The sequence below is a fragment of the Erythrolamprus reginae genome, chromosome 2 (genome assembly GCF_031021105.1).
Source record: "Erythrolamprus reginae isolate rEryReg1 chromosome 2, rEryReg1.hap1, whole genome shotgun sequence".
Lineage (NCBI taxonomy): Eukaryota > Metazoa > Chordata > Lepidosauria > Squamata > Dipsadidae > Erythrolamprus > Erythrolamprus reginae.
In genome coordinates this window covers 5,998,992-6,018,464 of record NC_091951.1, presented here as the reverse complement: position 1 = coordinate 6,018,464, position 19,473 = coordinate 5,998,992, and the positions used below count along the sequence as shown (strand labels likewise).

General features: G+C 41.7%; 1 protein-coding gene across 1 annotated transcript in view; it reads left to right on the top strand.

Annotated features, from left to right (window-relative positions):
• Positions 1-16,633: 16,633 nt before the first annotated feature.
• The window catches only part of LOC139163189 (vomeronasal type-2 receptor 26-like), a 15,245-nt gene continuing 12,405 nt past the window's right edge, over positions 16,634-19,473 (top strand). The window contains exons 1-2 of the mRNA XM_070744149.1: positions 16,634-16,707; positions 19,391-19,473. The exon at positions 19,391-19,473 is cut by the window's right edge and continues 151 nt beyond it. Coding sequence (XP_070600250.1) covers positions 16,634-16,707; positions 19,391-19,473 — 157 coding nt within the window. The remainder of the gene's footprint in view (positions 16,708-19,390) is intronic.

Sequence of the window (19,473 nt, the reverse complement as noted above, 5' to 3'; positions counted from 1 at the left end):
TGGTCTCACCAGCACTCTATATAGCGGGATCATAATCTCCCTCTTCCTGCTTGTTATACCTCTAACTATGCAGCCAAGCATCCTACTTGCTTTCCCTACCGCCTGACTGCACTGTTCACCCATTTTGAGACTGTCAGAAATCACAAACCCTAAATCCTTCTCTTCTGAAGTATTTGCTAACACAGAACTGCCAATACAATACTCATATTGAGGATTCCTTTTCCCCAAGTGCATTATTTTTCATTTGGAAACATGCTGAAGCTGAAGGAAGATAGTTTGACAACTGAGGAAACTGGATATTGTCCTTCAATGTACTCTGTTGTCTCCAGAGACTCTTGGGAAAAGTCACCCAGAAGTATACAGTTTTGTGCAGTAATGGGCAGCCAATTTTTTTACTGCCGCACTGTGGGTGTGGCTGAATGGTCATGTGACTGGGTAGGAGTGGCTTGCTGGTCATGTGATCAGGTGGGAGTGGCTTGAACGATCATCATCATGTTAAGTCCTTGACTTACAACCTTACCAGTGTTGCTTGCTGGGGTGACAATTTGCTTTGTGTTTCCTGCACTCTCCTTCCTGGGTCACCCTCCCGGCCTCAAGCTGGGTAGCTAGTCAAACAGGTGCTGCCAGACGCATAAATGCTGCCAGCACCACTTCCACCCAAGCCTTCTGCTTGCACCTCCAGTGGGAGATGGCTGTGTGAGGCTGGAGGGGAGCGAGGCAGGAGAGAGGGAAGCTTGTCCGAGGCCAGGAAGGAGGAAAGAGGAAAAAAGCAAGGAGCACAAACACAGCAGCAGAGAAAAAAAGATGAGATGAGCTGAGGCCAGTAATCCAGGAAGTGACAGCCACTGATCAGATGCATGCAGAGAGTTTCTGGGGACTGGGGGAAGGCAAAAATGCCCCCATTTTGTGAATAAAATGGTGAAAATGACCCATTTTCACAAAAACTGGGGCATTTTTGCCATCCCCCAGCCCCAGGAGCTCTCTGCAGGCTTCCCAGACCCTTTACCAACTCAATTTTTGTGGGGAGGGAAATGGATGAAAAACAGCCAATTTTTCACAAAAACGGGGGTGTTTTTGCCTTCTAATTACCCCATCTAGCATGACTGGAGGAGAAATTCTGGGAGTCAAAGTCCACTAGTCTTAAAACTGTCCAGTTTAAAGGCCCCTGAGTTAGGGGTTAGTGGTCCAAAGGTGTTCAGACTTAGTAAGTTTAAGACTTGTGAACTTCAACTCCCATTCCTGAGCTAGCGTAACTGGAGGAGGAATTCTGGGAGTTGAAGTCCACAAGTATTAAAGCTGTCAAGTTTGAAGTTTGTAAAAAATGTACATGGTTATAAAAAGTATACATTTTTGTAAAAAGTATTCTGCTACACTGGTATTTTATTAAATAATATTTTATTATACCCTTTGGTTCAGAACATTTTTTCCTTGTACATAAAAGTACATAAAATATTTAAGAGCCACTCCCCTTTGAAACAAAACCAAATACTTGTTCCACTTAAGATATTAAAAAAATCCTCACAAACTAGGACTGTCATCCTCAAAGAAGGTGCAGTACTGCAAGCTACTTGTGCTGATCACCAGCTGCCAGCAGTTTGGCAGATTGATTCTCAGTAGGCTCATGGTTCACGCAGTCTTCCATCCTTCCAAGGTCGGTAAAATGAGGACCCAGATTTGTTTGTTTGCTTGTTTGTTTATTTGTTTGTTTATTGATTTGATTTGATTTGATTTGATTTGATTTGATTTGATTTGATTTGATTTGATTTGATTTGATTTGATTTGATTTGATTTGATTTGATTTGATTTGATTTGATTTGATTTGATTTGATTTGATTTGATTTGATTTGATTTGATTTGATTTGATTTGATTTGATTTGATTTGATTTGATTTGATTTGATTTGATTTGATTTGATTTGATTTGATTTGATTTGATTTGATTTGATTTGATTTGATTTGATTTGACTTCACTTGACTTCACTTGACTTGATTTGATTTGTATGCCGCCCCTCTCCGCAGACTCGTGGCGGCTAACAACAATAGTAAAACAGCATATAAGAAATCTAATGTTTAATAATTAAATTTAATAATTAATGGTCAGCTTCCAGCCGTTGTTCCTCGTCCGGCCCTCCGGTGCCCTGGAGAATAAAGTGATCCCCTCCTCTCTGTGACATCCCCTCGTATACTTGTATGCTATCATGTTCGCTCTGGCCCTCCTTTTCTCTAGGCTATCCATGCCCAGTTCCCTCAGTCTCTCTTCGTAAGTCTTGGTTTCCAATCCCTTAATCATCTTGGTTGCCCTTTTTTGCACCTTCTCCAGAGTTTCAATGTCTCTTTTGAAGTGTGGTGACCAGAACTGAATACAGTACTCCAGGTGTGGTTGGACCAGGACGTAGTAGAGTGGTATTAACACTTCCCTGGTCTTAGAATGTATTCCCCTGTTGATGCAGCTCAGGATTGTGTTGGCTTATTTAGCTGCTGCTGTACATTGTTGGCTCATGTTTAGTTGATTGTCCACCAAGACTCCGAGGTCTCTTTAGTAGTCACTACTGCTAAGAGGGGTTTCTCCCAGGTTGTATGTATGTCCAGGGTTTTTCCTGCCTAGGTGAAGGACTTTGCTCTTGTTGATGTTAAACATCATTTTGTTGGTGTGGGCCCACTTTGTTAGTCTGTCTAGGTCTTTTTGTAATTTGAGCCTGTCTTCTAGGATATTGGCTACCCCCGCCAGCTTGGTGTCATCTGCGAATTTGATCAGTTGCCCTTCTATTCCCTCGTCCAAGTCGTTGATGAAAATGTTGAAGACACAGGGCCCAGGACTGAATCCTGTGGTACCCCACTGCCTACGTTCTTCCATGTGGATTTGGAACCGTTGAGGACAACTCGTTGGGTGCGGTTGGTCAGCCAGCTATCCATCTGCATGTGTTGGAGTCTACTCCTCTTTTTTCTAATCTGTTGATTAGGAGATAGTGGTTGACTTTGTCGAAAGTTTTGCTGAAGTCTAAGTATATGAGGTCCACCGTGTTGCACTGGTCTACTGGTTTGTCACACAAACAAAGCAAGTCAGGCATCTGTTGCTGCAGCACATAGCACAGGGGTATGAGCCCTGTGTGGGAAAGGGATATTTCTAAGGCCCAGTTAAGTATCAAAGACATTAAAGAATTATAGTTTTGTTATTAATTGCTAGTTGTTTCCAACTTTTTGAGCCTTTAAGAACCATACAACTCCAGGACCCACTTTCCTCCACTACCTCCCAAACTTAGAACTACAATTAGAGGACAGATCCACATTTATTTATCACTTAAATTTGGAGAATTCTTTGTGTCAATGGAAGATTTAAGGCAGCTGACAATCAAGATAAGCAATTGCATTGAAGGTATTTGTAGATGGCTTAGAAGCCAGAGACTGAATATGGATACAATTTCATTACAAACTGGCTCTCATTACTTCAATTGTCAAAAGGGACTTTTGTGGTGGGGGATCTTTCACTCCTTCATTTTTCAAGTGATTATCTCATATTGGACGACTCTGCGGAGAGGGGCGGCATACAAATCTAATAAATAAAATAATAATAATAAATAATAATGTCATTGTAGTTCCATTTTGATTGAACACCTTGGATCACAGTGGAAGTGATGTGCCAGTGCCTGGAAGTGATGTGCCGGTGCCTGAAGGCTGTTAGGGTCTGGATGGGTGTCAACAAACTCAAACTCAACCCAGACAAGACGGAGTGGCTGTGAGTATTGCCTCCCAAGGACAATTCCATCTGTCCATCCATTACCCTGGGGGGGAACTATTGACCCCCTCAGAGAGGGTGCGCAACTTGGGCGTCCTCCTCAATCCACAGCTGACATTGGAACATCATCTTTCGGCTGTGGTGAGGAAGGCGTTTACCCAGGTTCGCCTGGTGCACCAGTTGCGACCCTATTTGGACAGGGAGTCATTGCTCACAGTCACTCATGCCCTTATCACATCGAGGTTCGATTACTGCAATGCTCTCTACATGGGGCTACCTTTTAAAAGTGTTCGGAAACTCCAGATCGTGCAGAACACGGCCGCGAGAGCCATCATGGGGCTTCCCAGAATCGCCCACGTATCTACAACAGTCTGTGGCCTGCATTGGCTGCCAATCAGTTTCCGGTCACAATTCAAAGTGTTGGTCATGACCTTTAAAGCCCTACATGGCATTGGACCAGAGTACCTCCAGGTGGATCAAGGTGGTGCCGTGGATATTGCCTATCTGGACTTCAGCAAAGCCTTTGATACGGTTCCACATAAAGAGCTGATAGATAAATTAGTGAAGATTGGACTTAATCCCTGGATAGTTCAGTGGATTTCAAGCTGTCTGAAGCATAGACATCAGAGAGTTATTGTTAATGGCGAGTATTCTGAGCAGAGACAGGTTACAAGCGGTGTGCCACAAGGGTCTGTTCTGGGTCCTATTCTTTTTAATATGTTTGTGAGTGACATAGGGGAAGGTTTGGTAGGGAAGGTTTGCCTATTTGCCGATGACTCTAAAGTGTGCAATAGGGTTGATATTCCTGGAGGGGTCTGTAATATGGTAAATGATTTAGCTTTACTAGATAAATGGTCAAAGCAATGGAAACTGCAGTTTAATGTTTCCAAATGTAAAATAATGCACTTGGGGAAAAGGAATCCTAAAGCTGAGTATTGCATTGGCAGTTCTGTGTTAGCAAAAACTTCAGAAGAGAAGGATTTAGGGGTAGTGATTTCTAACAGTCTCAAAATGGGTGAGCAGTGTGGTCGGGCGGTAGGAAAGGCAAGTAGGATGCTTGGCTGCATAGCTAGAGGTATAACAAGCAGGAAGAGGGAGATTGTGATCCCCTTATATAGAGCGCTGGTGAGACCACATTTGGAATACTGTGTTCAGTTCTTGAGACCTCACCTACAAAAAGATATTGACAAAATTGAACGGGTCCAAAGACGGGCTACAAGAATGGTGGAAGGTCTTAAGTATAAAACGTATCAGGAAAGACTGAATGAACTCAATCTGTATAGTCTGGAAGACAGAAGGAAAAGGGGGAACATGATCGAAACATTTAACTATGTTAAAGGGTTAAATAGGGTTCAGGAGGGAAGTGTTTTTAACAGGAAAGTGAACACAAGAACAAGGGGACACAATCTGAAGTTAGTTGGGGGAAAGATCAAAGGCAACATGAGAAAATATTATTTTACTGAAAGAGTAGTAGATCCTTGGAACAAACTTCCAGCAGACGTGGTTGGGAAATCCACAGTAACTGAATGTAAACATGCCTGGGATAAACATATATCCATTGTAAGATAAAATACAGGAAATAGTAAAAGGGCAGACTAGATGGACCATGAGGTCTTTTTCTGCCGTCAGTCTTCTATGTTTCTATGTTTCTAACCGCCTGCTACCACACAAATCCCAGTGGCCAATAAGGTCCCACAGAGTTGGCCTTCTTCGGGTCCCGTCGACTAAATTAAGATCTGGTTTTATATTTTTATATTTTTATATTTTATTTTTTATACTATTTTATTAACTTATTAACTTTTTAGCAATATTTAATCTATTTTTAATTAATTGGGGGGGTTTAACTGATGTACAATTGGAGTGGGTGTAATGACATATATGGGAGGAATGATTGGTATGAATGTTATGGCTGGAGTGGGTGGGGTTATGTCAGGGGAGGGGTGAATGGGAATAGTATGAATAGTATGAATGAGATATTTGGGCCACCTGACGCCGGAGAGGCGGGAGGGGAAGGGGCACCAATCTCTGGGGTGGCGGAGGGTCGGAATATCCCTGTGTTGCTGGGGAGAGGCAGATATGGCGGGGGCCACAGAGCTAGCCGTTCCAGGGGAACGAGGGACCATTGCTTAATAACGGTCCCTTGTTCCGGCTCTGTGAGCCCAACCTTGGGTACTGGTGATGAGTGTAACTCTGGCCCTGGACTCAGGTTGCTGCTGCTCAATGCCAGGTCGGTGGTAAATAAAGCTCTCCTCATCCGGGACTTGATCCTGGATGAGGAGGCCGACCTGGCTTGTATTACTGAAACCTGGCTGGGCCCGGAGGGAGGTGTTCCTCTCTCCGAAATTTGCCCAGCCGGGTTTCAGATATGGCATCAACCTCGACCCCAGGGAAGGGGGGGAGGAGTGGCTATTATAGCCAGGGAGAGCCTTTGCCTGCGTAGGCTCATTGCTCCGGAAATTGCGGGTTGCGAGTCTCTCTTGCTGAAGTTGGACTTAGGGGTTCAGGTGGGCTTATTTCTCACGTACCTGCCTCCCAGCTGCGTGTCAAAAGCCCTGCCTGTGCTACTCGAGGAGGTAGCCGGGTTGGCGGTGGAGTTCCCCAGACTCATTGTCCTGGGGGACTTCAACCTGCCGTCACTCGGCGAAACCTCTGGGTTGGCACAGGAGTTCATGGCCACCATGACAGCCATGGACCTGACTCAAGTAGTACAGGGTCCGACTCACGAGGGAAGGCACGCACCTGACATGGTATTCCTTTCCGAGCAATTGAGTAGTGGTCTGAGACTAAGGGGCTTAGAAGCATTGCCTTTGTCATGGTCAGACCATTTCCTACTACGGCTTGACTTCCTGGCTCCAATCCTTCCCCGCAGGGAGGCGGAACCAATGAAGATGTTCCGCCCCAGACGCCTGATGGACCCAAAGGGCTTTCAGACGGCGCTTGGGGTTATTCCAGAGGCACTCATCCACAGTTCGGCGGAGTCTCTTGCGGAGGCCTGGAATATGGCTGCTGCGGAGGCTCTTGACCGGATTGCGCCTTTGCGACCTCTCCGTGGCGCTAGACCCCGTAGAGCCCCATGGTTCAACGAGGAGCTCCGGGAGTTGAAATGCCAAAAGAGACGTCTAGAGAAGCGATGGAGGAAGAGTAGGTCTGAATCTGATCGAACACTTGTAAGAGCTTTTATTAAGACTTACAAAGTGGCGCTCAAGGCGGCAAGATGCGCGTACCATGCCGCCTTGATTGCATCAACGGAATCCCGCCCGGCCACTCTGTTTAGGGTGACCCGCTCCCTTCTTAACCAGGGGGGAGTTGGGGAGCCCTTGCAGAGTAGTGCCGAGGAGTTTAACACGTTTTTCGCTGATAAAGTCGCTCAGATCCGGGCCGACCTCGACTCCAATTGTAAAACAGAGTCGACTGACAACGAGTCAGTTGAGGTGACTGGGGCACGTACTTGTCCACCTGTCTGGGAAGAGTTTGATCTGGTGACACCTGATGAAGTGGACAAGGCCATTGGAGCTGTGAGTTCCGCCACCTGTCTACTGGATCCGTGTCCCTCCTGGTTGGTCTCGGCCAGCAGGGAGGTGACACAGAGCTGGGCCCAGGAGATTACCAACGCTTCCTTGTGGAGGGGAGTTTTTCCATCACTCTATAAAGAAGCGCTTGTGCGCCCCCTCCTCAAGAAGCCCTCCCTGGACCCAGCCGTACTTAACAGCTATCGTCCAGTCTCCAACCTTCCCTTTATGGGGAAGGTTGTCGAGAAGGTGGTGGCGTTCCAGCTCCAGCGGTCCTTGGAAGAAGCTGATTATCTAGGTCCCCAGCAGTCAGGTTTCAGGCCCGGTTACAGCACGGAAACCGCTTTGGTCGCGTTGATGGATGATCTCTGGCGGGCCCGGGACAGGGGTTTATCCTCTGTCCTGGTGCTCCTCGATCTCTCAGCGGCTTTCGATACCATCGACCATGGTATCCTTCTGCACCGGTTGGAGGGGCTGGGGGTGGGAGGCACTGTTCTTCAGTGGTTCTCCTCCTACCTCTCTGGCCGGTCGCAGTCGGTGTTAGTGGGGGGTCAGAGGTCGGCTCCAAGGTCTCTCCCTTGTGGGGTGCCTCAGGGGTCGGTCCTCTCCCCCTTGCTATTTAACATCTACATGAAACCGCTGGGTGAGATCATCCAAGGACATGGGGTGAGGTATCATCAATATGCCGATGATACCCAGCTTTACATCTCCACCCCATGCCCAGTCAACGAAGCGGTGGAAGTGATGTGCCGGTGCCTGGAGGCTGTTGGGACCTGGATGGGTGTCAACAGACTCAAGCTCAACCCGGATAAGACGGAGTGGCTGTGGGGTTTGCCTCCCAAGGACAATTCCATCTGTCCGTCCATTACCCTGGGGGGGGAATTATTGACCCCCTCAGAGAGGGTCCGCAATTTGGGCGTCCTCCTCGATCCACAGCTCACATTAGAAAACCATCTCTCAGCTGTGGCGAGGGGGGCGTTTGCCCAGGTTCGCCTGGTGCACCAGTTGCGGCCCTATCTGGACCGGGACTCATTGCTCACAGTCACTCATGCCCTCATCACCTCGAGATTCGACTACTGTAACGCTCTCTACATGGGGCTACCTTTGAAAAGTGTTCGGAAACTTCAGATCGTGCAGAATGCAGCTGCGAGAGCAGTCATGGGCTTACCTCGGTGTGCCCATGTTTCACCATCACTTCGCAGTCTGCATTGGCTGCCGATCAATTTCCGGTCACAATTCAAAGTGTTGGTTATGACCTTTAAAGCCCTTCATGGCATCGGACCAGAATATCTCCGAGACCGCCTTCTGCCGCACGAATCCCAGCGACCGATTAGGTCCCACAGAGTGGGCCTTCTCCGGGTCCCGTCAACTAAACAATGTCGGTTGGCGGGCCCCAGGGGAAGAGCCTTCTCTGTGGCAGCCCCGGCCCTCTGGAACCAACTCCCCCCGGAGATTAGAACTGCCCCTACTCTCCCTGCCTTCCGTAAAGCTCTCAAAACCCACCTTTGTCGTCAGGCATGGGGGAACTGAAACACCTCCCCCGGCCATGTACAATTTATGTATGGTATGTTTGTGTGTGTGCTTGTTAATATAGTGGGGTTCTTTTTAAAACTATTTTAAATACTTAAATTTATTGAATTTATTTGGATTTGTACGATTGTTTATATTTTTTGTTGTGAGCCGCCCCGAGTTCGCGGAGAGGGGCGGCATACAAATCTAAATAATAAATAAATAAATAAATAAATAAATAAACAATGTCGTCTGGTGGGCCACAGGAGAAGAGCCTTCTCTGTGGTAGCCCCAGCCCTCTGGAATCAACTCCCCCCCCCGGAGATTAGAACTGCTCCCATCCTCCTTGTCTTCCGTAAACTACTTAAGACCCAACTATACCGCCAGTCATGGGGGATTTGAGACACCTTTCCCCCAGGCTTATTATAATTTATGTTTGGTATGTATGTGCTGTTTGGTTTTTTATTATGATAGGGTTTTTAGTTTGTTTGTTTTTTAATATTAGATTTGTGCCAGTATAATATTGTTTTTATCATTGTTGTGAGCCGCCCCAAGTCTTCGGAGAGGGGTGGCATACAAATCTAATAAATTATTATTATTATTATTATTATTATTATTATTATTATTATTATTATTATTATTATCGCCATCCCAGTTGGGTGAAACAGAGGCATAAATATCTCTGGTCAGAAATATGCTATTTAAAAATATCTGAGCCTGCTCTTTCAAGGGACACTAACATCACTACACAGACAAAAAAAGTTTCAAATATTTTCAAGCACCTTGTTGAGCAACTTTAGCCGTGCAAGAGCATCTTGGTTGATAATAAGCCTCTGTCTTTCAAGACTCCCCAGTTGCTCTTTGATGGGATCCTTCTTGGGGAAAAGCAACCAACTTATGATATTCAGATCTGCTGCTACATTTCCACTTTGGTCCAAGTACACTTTCTCCCAGGAAAAATTGCAAAATTCATTCTTCTCGAGAAAGGGATGGAACTAGAATTGAAAGATCCAAGAATTTTGAAAGCAAATTGAAACATCCTAAAACAAGGAGCAATTTTAAAGTTCAGTCAGGGAACAAGAAATGTTCACTGTCACCTTCACTGTTTGCCTAAATGGCATTAGCATCTTAGCTTATGTACCACTGAACAGTGCTTTTACAGCTTTCTCTAAGTGGTTTATAGAATCAACATATTGCCCCCAACAATCTGGCTTCCCATTTCTCTAAACCTTGGAAGGATGGAAGGCTGAGTCAACCTTGAGCTGGTCAGGACCGAACTTCTGGCAGTGAGCAGAGAGATTGCCCTCAATACATACATTGTAACCACTACACCACCAAGGCTAAATGAAAAGGCTAAGCAGCCATCAGTCTGAAAAACTTTAATTGGATTCCTGCAGAGAGGAGGGGTTAGGCTAAATGCTCCAAGGTTTGGCTGAAATTTATGAATATAAATTCTATCATGCTGGTTACAAACCCATAAGTATAGTGTTCCCTCAATTTTCGCGGGTTCGAACTTCGTGGATAGCCTATAGCACGGTTTTTCAAAAAATATTAATTTAAAAATACTTTGCGGTTTTTTTTCTATACCATGGTTTTTCCCGCCCAATGATGTCATACGTCATCACCAAACTAATAATTTTTGCAAATAAATAACAAAAAAATTAATTATTGTTAATAAATAATTATGTTTATAAATATCAGGATCACTAAGTGTCTTATTCAATGGTGAGTACCAGTAATAATGGTGAGTAAATGGTTGTTAAGGGAATGGGAAATGGTAATTTAGGGGTTTAAAGTGTTAAGGGAAGGCTTGTGGTACTGTCCATAGCCAAAAATGGTGTATTTACCTCCGCATCTCTACTTCGTGGAAATTCGACTTTCGCGGATGGTCTCAGAACGTATCCCCCACAAAAATCAAGGGAACACTGTACATGAATTTATTTTAAATATATGCATTTTAAATAATTTTATAATAGCAGTGTCTAATATCAAACTATAATTGTCACAGTTGTCATACAGCCTGGGAGAACCCCCACTTAGCAGTAGTGACTGCGAAAGAGATCTTGGAGTCTTGGTGGCTAATCAACTAAACATGAGCCAGCAATGTGCAGCAGTGGCCAAAAAAGCCAACACTATCCTAAGCTGCATCAACAGGGGGATACACTCCAAGACCAGGGAAGTATTAATACCACTCTATTACACCCTGGTCAGACCACATCTGGAGTATTGCATCCAGTTCTGGTCACCACACTTCAAAACAGACATTGAAACTCTGGAGAAGGTGCAGAAAAGAGCAACCAAAATGATTAGGGGACTTGAAACCAAGACTTACGAAGAGAGATTGCGGGAACTGGGCATGGATAGCCTAGAGAAAAGGAGGGCCAGAGGGGACATGATAGCTGTATACAGGTATATGAGGGGTTGCCACTCTATCTCCAGAGCACCAGAGGGCCGGACGAGGAACAATGGCTGGAAGCTGACCAAAGAGAGTTTCAACCTAGAAGTAAGGAAGAACTTCCTGATGGTCAGAGCGATCAACCATTGGAACAACCTGCCTGCGGAGATTGTGAACACCCCAACTCTGGACACTTTCAAGAGGAGATTGGACTGCCATTTGGCTGGGGTGCTTTAGGATTCCTGCTCAGGCAGAGGGTTGGACTTGATGACCTGCAGGATCCCTTTCAACTCTAACAATAAATAAAAATAACAATAAAAAAAATAATAATAAAAGTGCCTGTTCTTTGAAACATAAACCTATGAACTAAATCTGGCCTCTCCATGACCAAATCTGTTGGGTTTTTGTTGAACAATGGTTCCCGTTTTGGATTTTTTTTTTCTAAATGGGAATTAGATTTTGATGGATCCTTGTCAGGACCTCATACCTGCCATGGCTCTAGCCTTGGAGCCCCCAATCTCTCTTTCTTCTCCATTTTTCTCCTCCTAGATATTGAGGAATATGCAACATTCAAGGCATGGGCCAGAGTCTTAACAACGCTGTAAAAACGGTGGTCATTCTTTATCTCAATTCGGTTCTTTTCCTCTTGCATCTCCAGTGGTGCTATCTGGGTGCATCGTCTCCGGCCCTTGACCGAAAGGACATACTTTGAAAAAGAACAGCGAAAAGACTGGTCTTCGTATTTGGAATCCCTAAAAAGTTTGGGTTGAAAGGCATCATCATTTGGCCATTTTTTTTCCTGAAAAGCAAATGTCCAAATGCTATGGATATATTTGAAATGTGTATGCCTTATCATTTTTAATTTATCCACAATTGTGGTGATCCAGACTTTCCCTTTAATGGGTCCTGACAAACTTTCAATTGTTAAATGGATATGGCGAACTCTATCCACAAGGGAAATAAATTCTATGAAGTGAACAAAAACGTTGACTTTTCTCCACTTAGAGATGGCATTTCTGAGAGGTTCTGCAAGTCTAGTCTTTGAGAATTGTTGTGAGATAACAACGCAAATACCATTTTTGACAAGCATAGGAGTGAAAGTTCTCATGAAATTGTCTCCCTCCTCTGTGTCTGGTGGGAAAAGACCAATTAAATTCCATCTGAAATGGAGGAGCACTTGGACAATTCCTGAGTATTGGAACCCACTTTTGGGGAGCATCTGATGGAAAAAAGGAATTTCAATTTTATCACTCAGAACCTCTGAAACAATTCCATAACTGATCTGAAAAAGCAACGAAAAATTGTGTATTATATTTAGAGCAGATCAAATCCAAAATGTAAGCATTTAACATGTCCAATGTGGTTCTCACAAACAAAGTAGATTAGTCAACTGTTATTAATTCTTAAGCCATATCAAGATAAAGAATGCAAAATGCAGAATATTAGCAAGATTGAATATAATTATTTGTCTAATCTGGGATCTAAGATACTGCTTTTTCTATCTTCTAATAAAATTGACATTCAGATAATAGATATATAGTGTCTTCTTATCTCTAGGTCATACTAAATGCAAATCAGTTCATTTTAGAGATTTGCTTAAATGATCCATATTTAACATTGTGTCCAGCTGCTCAAGTCTACAAATCTATTTGGAATACTACTGTGTTCAGTTCTGGGGATCTCACCTACAAAAAGATATTGATAAAATTGAACGGGTCCAAAGACGGGCTACAAGAATGGTGGAAGGTCTTAAGCATAAAACGTATCAGGAAAGACTTCATGAACTCAATCTGTATAGTCTGGAGGACAGAAGGAAAAGTGGGGACATGATCGAAACATTTAAATATGTCAAAGGGTTAAATAAGGTCCAGGAGGGAAGTGTTTTAATAGGAAAGTGAACACAAGAACAAGGGGACACAATCTGAAGTTAGTTGGGGGAAAGATCAAAAGCAACATGAGAAAATATTATTTTACTGAAAGAGTAGTAGATCCTTGGAACAAACTTCCAGCAGACGTGGTAGATAAATCCACAGTAACTGAATTTAAACAAGCCTGGGATAAACATATATCCATTGTAAGATAAAATACAGGAAATAGTATAAGGGCAGACTAGATGGATCATGAGGACTTTTTCTGCCGTCAGTCTTCTATGTTTCTATGTTTAGTCCCCTCCCCACTGTGGATCTCAACTTCTGGCCATGACAATGGACATAGGGAAAAGCAGCTCGTGAATTCCATAGAAAACATATGATTGAATCGATTACCCACTTTACCAGACAGAAACACACAATCAAACCTGTGGGACTTTGTAAGTGCCTACTACTGTTGACACCTGAATGGTGATATCATCATAAGATCCATCAAGAACAGCCATCAGGTTGTCATTCTTTCCACAACTATAGTTGGGAACATTGGCTTCTCCAGTTGAGAGCATGTCCAGCAAGGCATCTGAAGTACCGAGAGTGTTGGAATAGTTGTCATGGATGTTGTAGCCAAGTGTGAGATTGTACAAAAGTTGAGAATTCTTGTTGACTTGTTGAATGGCAAAAATGAAGCATAGGATTATTGCTCGATCAGTAAATGAACTACAGTAAGAAATGTTCATGAGAACATCATCTCCAACAACAACAAAATATATTTTCATTTATTCCTATTTCTCTCCACAAGCCCATTCAGTCTTAAGATAAAAGAATCCAAAACAAGAAGCAAATTATAGTCACCCATCGCTGTTTACTTTTTATGAGTGTTGAGAATGTGGGAAGATGTTTAATGTTTAAAATATATCATTATTTGTAATAATGCTCATTTTTAATTTGGGCACTGACCAAGATTGAAAATCATTCAATCATTAAAATAAAATCATCAGCAAAGGGAACTTATAAATGGTCCAGAAAAGCAATTCTAAAAAGAAGCCATCCTCTATTCCTACTAGGATCAGGCATCGAATATAAATTATTATTTTTTTAAATATAATTTATTAGTTTTATAAAAAGGGAAAGGGAGAAGGGAATACAAAATCAAAAGGGGGAAGGGGAAAGGAGAGTATAAGTATAATAAGTTTAAAGGTAAAATTTACAGAGAGTTAGAGGTCCATCTTAATATACATATTATTACAGTAGTTCTATTCATGTTTCATTCTTAATTTAACCTTGCTGTTCAGTTCAAGAAACCTCCCTAATCTTATGTTCCCGGGTCTATTTGACCCGGACTGAAAATTGATCATTTTAGGTACTTATATTTGGTCTTTTTGAAAGCTTTTTTCACCTGGAAACAAGTTTGAACATTTCTGCACACAATGGAATGAAAATTGAACTGAAAAAATTAATCCTTATTGGTTTATTTTGCACATAAATGTGCCTCCCCCCCCGTGTTTGTGGAATTTTTTTTAAGTTTATAAGGCCGGGGGGGTGGCCCTTTTGTGGCAAAAATAAACCAATAAGAATCATTTTTTTCAGTTCATTTCTATTTTTCCTATGTTCAGGATTGTTCAATTTAGTATATCAAAACTTTTGGGGGAATATTCCTTAGAGATTTGTAGCCTAAAAAAAGTATAAATGGAAAAAAAATTCAGAAAACATGGGGGGAGGGGCTTTTTGATAAAAATAAAAATATAAATATAAGCCTCATTTTTTTCAGTTCAATTTTCATATCATTATGTTCATAAATGTTCAAACTAGTTTTCCAGTTGAAAAAGTTTTCAAAAAGATCAAATTCAAGTACCTAAAATAATTCTTTTTGGTCCGGTCATATACGAACAGAAACAGACTCGAAGTGATGATTTTTTTTTGCCCAAAAAAGAATTAGCCACCACCCCAAAAATATTGTTTTGATGATCAGCAATGTTAAATTGAGTAAATGAATGCATAAGATATTAAAAATATTTCGGATTTGAAGCTTGCGTAAATATAAAGTGAAAATGTTTGCAAGCAACCAAGGGGGGGGGCTTATTTATGATTGTAAACAACCAATAAGAAACATTTCTTTCAGTTCATTTATATTTTTCTTATATTCAGAAATGTTCAAACTACCAATCCCACACCAACTTTAGTAAAATTGAACACATTTTGCAAGCAAAACTATCCATAAATTGAAAAGTATTTCACAAAAATGGGGGGGCATGCATTCTATCAGCAAAATAAACCAATAAGAATTACTTTTTTCATTTCAATTTTCATATCATTGTGTGCAGAAATGTTTGGACTACTTTCCAAGTAAAAAAAGTATTCAAATTGACCAAACATAAGCACTTCAAATGAAGAGTTTTCTGTCAGGGTGACCCGGGAACACAACTAGTGTGACTTTTTGTTTTTCAGCAAGAAAGAAACCCCCCACCCCCCAAAAAAAAATTCTCATAGAGAGAACCCATGAAATGATGAAAAGTCATGAAATTTCAAGTTTCAGATATGCAGGGAAAATTTTTTACAGGGACTCAAACTTGGCTTCGGGTCACATACGACCCGAACTGAACAGCAAGGTTAAATTCCAGTAACCATATTTATTATCTTTACCATATATAACTTAACAAATCTAAGGAGGAGGTGGGGTAGGAAAGACATTGTCTGCTTCGATAGCAGACATTGAGTTTAATGACTTGTCATTCTTATTAAGCGGTGAAAAATAGGAAATGAGAATAGTAAAGTATGTAAGAATTGAGATTAAGATTGAGTTAGTTTTTTCCAATGATTGTGTGGGTATATCAGTAGAATTGAACTCAGACAGCTTTTAGATTGCTTTGTATTGTAGATATCCATTGGTACCATTTCTCCCAGGCCTTATAGAAATCTGATTCTTTTTTGTTTCACAACTCCATCGTCATTTAGAGAGTTCAGCGCATTCCATAATTTTAGCAATAATATTTGTAGATGTAGGAACTATATTATTATTATTATTATTATTATTATTATTATTATTATTATTATTATTATTAATTAGATTTGTATGCTACCCCTCTCTGTAGACTCGGTTTCGGTTATGGTTTGGCAGAGGGAACTACACATTTTTCAATAAGTTAGTTGTGATAAATTCAGGATTGTACTAAAGTGGAAAATAATTAGGACTTGGGGGGGCTCCATATTTGCATTTGGGTCTCTTGGAACTCCAAATGATTCAAGAAACTCCATTATCTCCATTTGCAGGCCTAACCCATTTCTTTCATCACACTCCGCAACTCAATCACACTCAATGACTTACCTGGGAGATTGAATATAAGGAGCTGTATTGAAAGACAGTGTTACATGGGATATGAATGTGGCAAAGGAGACTATGTTAATGTGGTGGTCTCCTGGCCTATAATAGCTCCTTAGTTTTTCCTCCTCATGTTCCTCAAAATTCAGCAGGCACTTCATCCTCGGCTTCCCACAGACTGGCTGGGACATCAGCAGAAGCAGAAGCAGAAGGAGGAGGTCCATCATTCATGGGGCTGACTCAATCCCTTTCTTGTTTCTAATGAAGAAAACGATAGTTTGAAGAATTCAAAGCGCTGTCACTAGATGGAAATGAGAGTGACTTTGTTGACTGAGAGAGAGATAAATGGAACTTCACCTGGAAAGGAGAGAAGAGAAAGGTACATTCAAGAAGCACAGTCCCTGAATGTCCAAAAATTTATGCCACACAGAATGTGACCTGAGACATTTATCTTTTTCTGATGCAAGATCCTTTTTAAGTTGCTTCAGTTTGATGTTTACATCTAAGGCAATCACTGGAGGAATATCAGGAGAGATCTCTCAGACCAGGATTTTAATAATGACTTTAAGAAGCAACATCTCCTCTGGGGATCCTGAACTTCTCCTGAGGCTCCATGTGCAAAGGAGAAAGGTATAGTGAAGAATCATAGATATATCCTAGAAAATCATAGATATGTTCAAGCTGTTATTTATTTATTTATTTATTTATTTATTTATTTATTTTATTGTATTGTATTGTATTGTATTGTATTGGATTGGATTGGATTGGATTGGATTGGATTGGATTTGAATGCCGCCCCTCTCCGTAGACTCGGGCAGCATACAAATTATGTTTTTCAGTCCAGTCATAAAACCTGTAGAGGAGGTGGAGTTGCCATCTTTTATAAAAAAAACACTAAACCTAAAAAACATCTGAGTTAAACACAAACTTGAACTTCCAGAAACCATAACCTGCTAACTATCCTGGGCCTAGAAAGTTTAGAACTAAGACGCCTTAAACAAGATCTAAATGTTGCCCGCAAGATCATATGCTGCAACGTCCTGCCTGTCGGTGACTACTTCAGCTTCAACCATAACAACACAAGAGCACACAACAGATTTAAACTTAATTTTAACCGTTCCAAACTTGACTGTAAAAAATATGACTTCAGTAACCGAGTTGTCGAAGCGTGGAACTCATTACTGGACTCCATAGTGTCATCCCCAAACCCCCAACACTTTACTCTTAGATTATCTACAGTTGACCTATCCAGATTCCTTAGAGGTCAGTAAGGGGTGAGTACAAGTGCACTAGAGTGCCTTCCGTCCCCTGTCCTATTGCTCTCCTGTATCTCCTATACCTTTCTTCTATTCCTATATCTCTTCTTCTATTCTTTCATTGATATGTTCTATTCCTATATCTTCTTTTCTATTCTTTCTTAGATATATTTTACTATGAGTATCTCCTCTATAACCTTCATCATGTATTTTACTATGTGTATATAGATATATACCCACTAAAACCCTCAATGTGTATTGGACAAAATAAATAAATAAAATAAATAAATAAAAAACCTGACCTTAATTACCATGCTTCGCTTCCTACTATGATACAGAGCCCTTAATGATGACATCACACAAGTGAACAAGTTAACCTCATTGTCAATGTGGGCAGCCTCCTACCCATTCTCATTTTCTTGGCGACCTCAACCTACCTCATATTAACTGGACCCTAAATGAATGTTCAACTGAACCCATAGACTCAATCCTTTACAATGCTATTATCAGCATTCCAATTAGTATTTGAGAAATAAATCAGAATCCAAACCTTGGCCTTCTTCCAAGTTCCAATTTATTAACAGAACATAGAAACATAGAAGACTGATGGCAGAAAAAGACCTCATGATCCATCTAGTCTGCCCTTATAGGGTGAGTGGGAAGGAAGGAAGGCAAGGGGAGCACCCCTCCCTTTTCTTTCTTCAAAAGACACCCTTTCAGTGCCTCTGCAAGCACCTTGTTCTCTGCAAAATCTTTCCTCCTCCAAGCCGCCCCTCCCTTTTCTTTCTTAAAAAGGCACCGTTTCAGTGCCTCTGCAAGCAAGCTGTTCTCTGCAAAATCTTTCCTCCTCCAAGCCGCCCCTCCCTTTCCTTTCTTCAAAAAAGGGGAAAAAAAGAAACCCCTTCATCCCAGCAGCAGCTGCTTGGGTTCGTAACGTGAAAATAGTTCGGAAGAAGAGGCAAAAAAATCTTAAACCCCCGGATTCGTATCTTGAAAAGTTCGTTACAAGAGGCATTCGTAAGATGAGGTACCACTGTATTTTACTATGAGTATCTCCTCTATAACCTTCATCATGTATTTTACTATGTGTATATAGATATATACCCACTAAAACCCTCATTGTGTATTGGACTAAATAAATAAATGAATGAATGAATGAATGAATGAATGAATGAATGAATGAATGAATGAATAAATAAATAAATAAATAAATAAATATAATCATTATCAACCTAATGTGGCACCAAACTTTATAGTTCTGGATAACCTTCCCTAGGAGTTTCTGGAGACAAGAGAGTACACGGAAGGACAGCATCCAATCTTTTTTCTGCATCACTTTCTAGAGCTGTCCAGAAAGCAGGGGTCATAACCACTTCTGACCTATGTTCTTTATAAGTGTATATCTATGATTTTTCACTATGCTTTTCTCCAAGAACTCCTCTGCATATGGAGGCCTGGAAGGAGTTCAGGATCCCCAGAGGAGATGTTGCTTCTTACAGTAATTATTAAAGAGCTCTCTATGTGAGATCTCTCCTAGTATTCCTCAAAGTGATCGCCTTTAATGTAAACATCAGACAGAAGCAATTTGAAAAGGACCTTGCATCAGCAAAGGATAAATGTCTCAGGTCACACTCAGTTTGGCTCAAATTTTGGGACATTCAGGGACTGTGCCTCTTGAATTTACCTTTCCTTTCTTTCCTTTCCAGGTGGAATTTTATTTATCTCTCTCTCAGTTAGGCAAATTACTCTCATTTTCATCTTGTGACAGTGCTTTGAATTCGTCAAACTATCTTTTTCTTTTTTTAGAAACAGGAGAAGGATTATGGACTTCCTACTTCTGCTTCTGCTTTTGCTGATGTCCCAGCCAGTCTCTGGGAAGCTGAGAATGA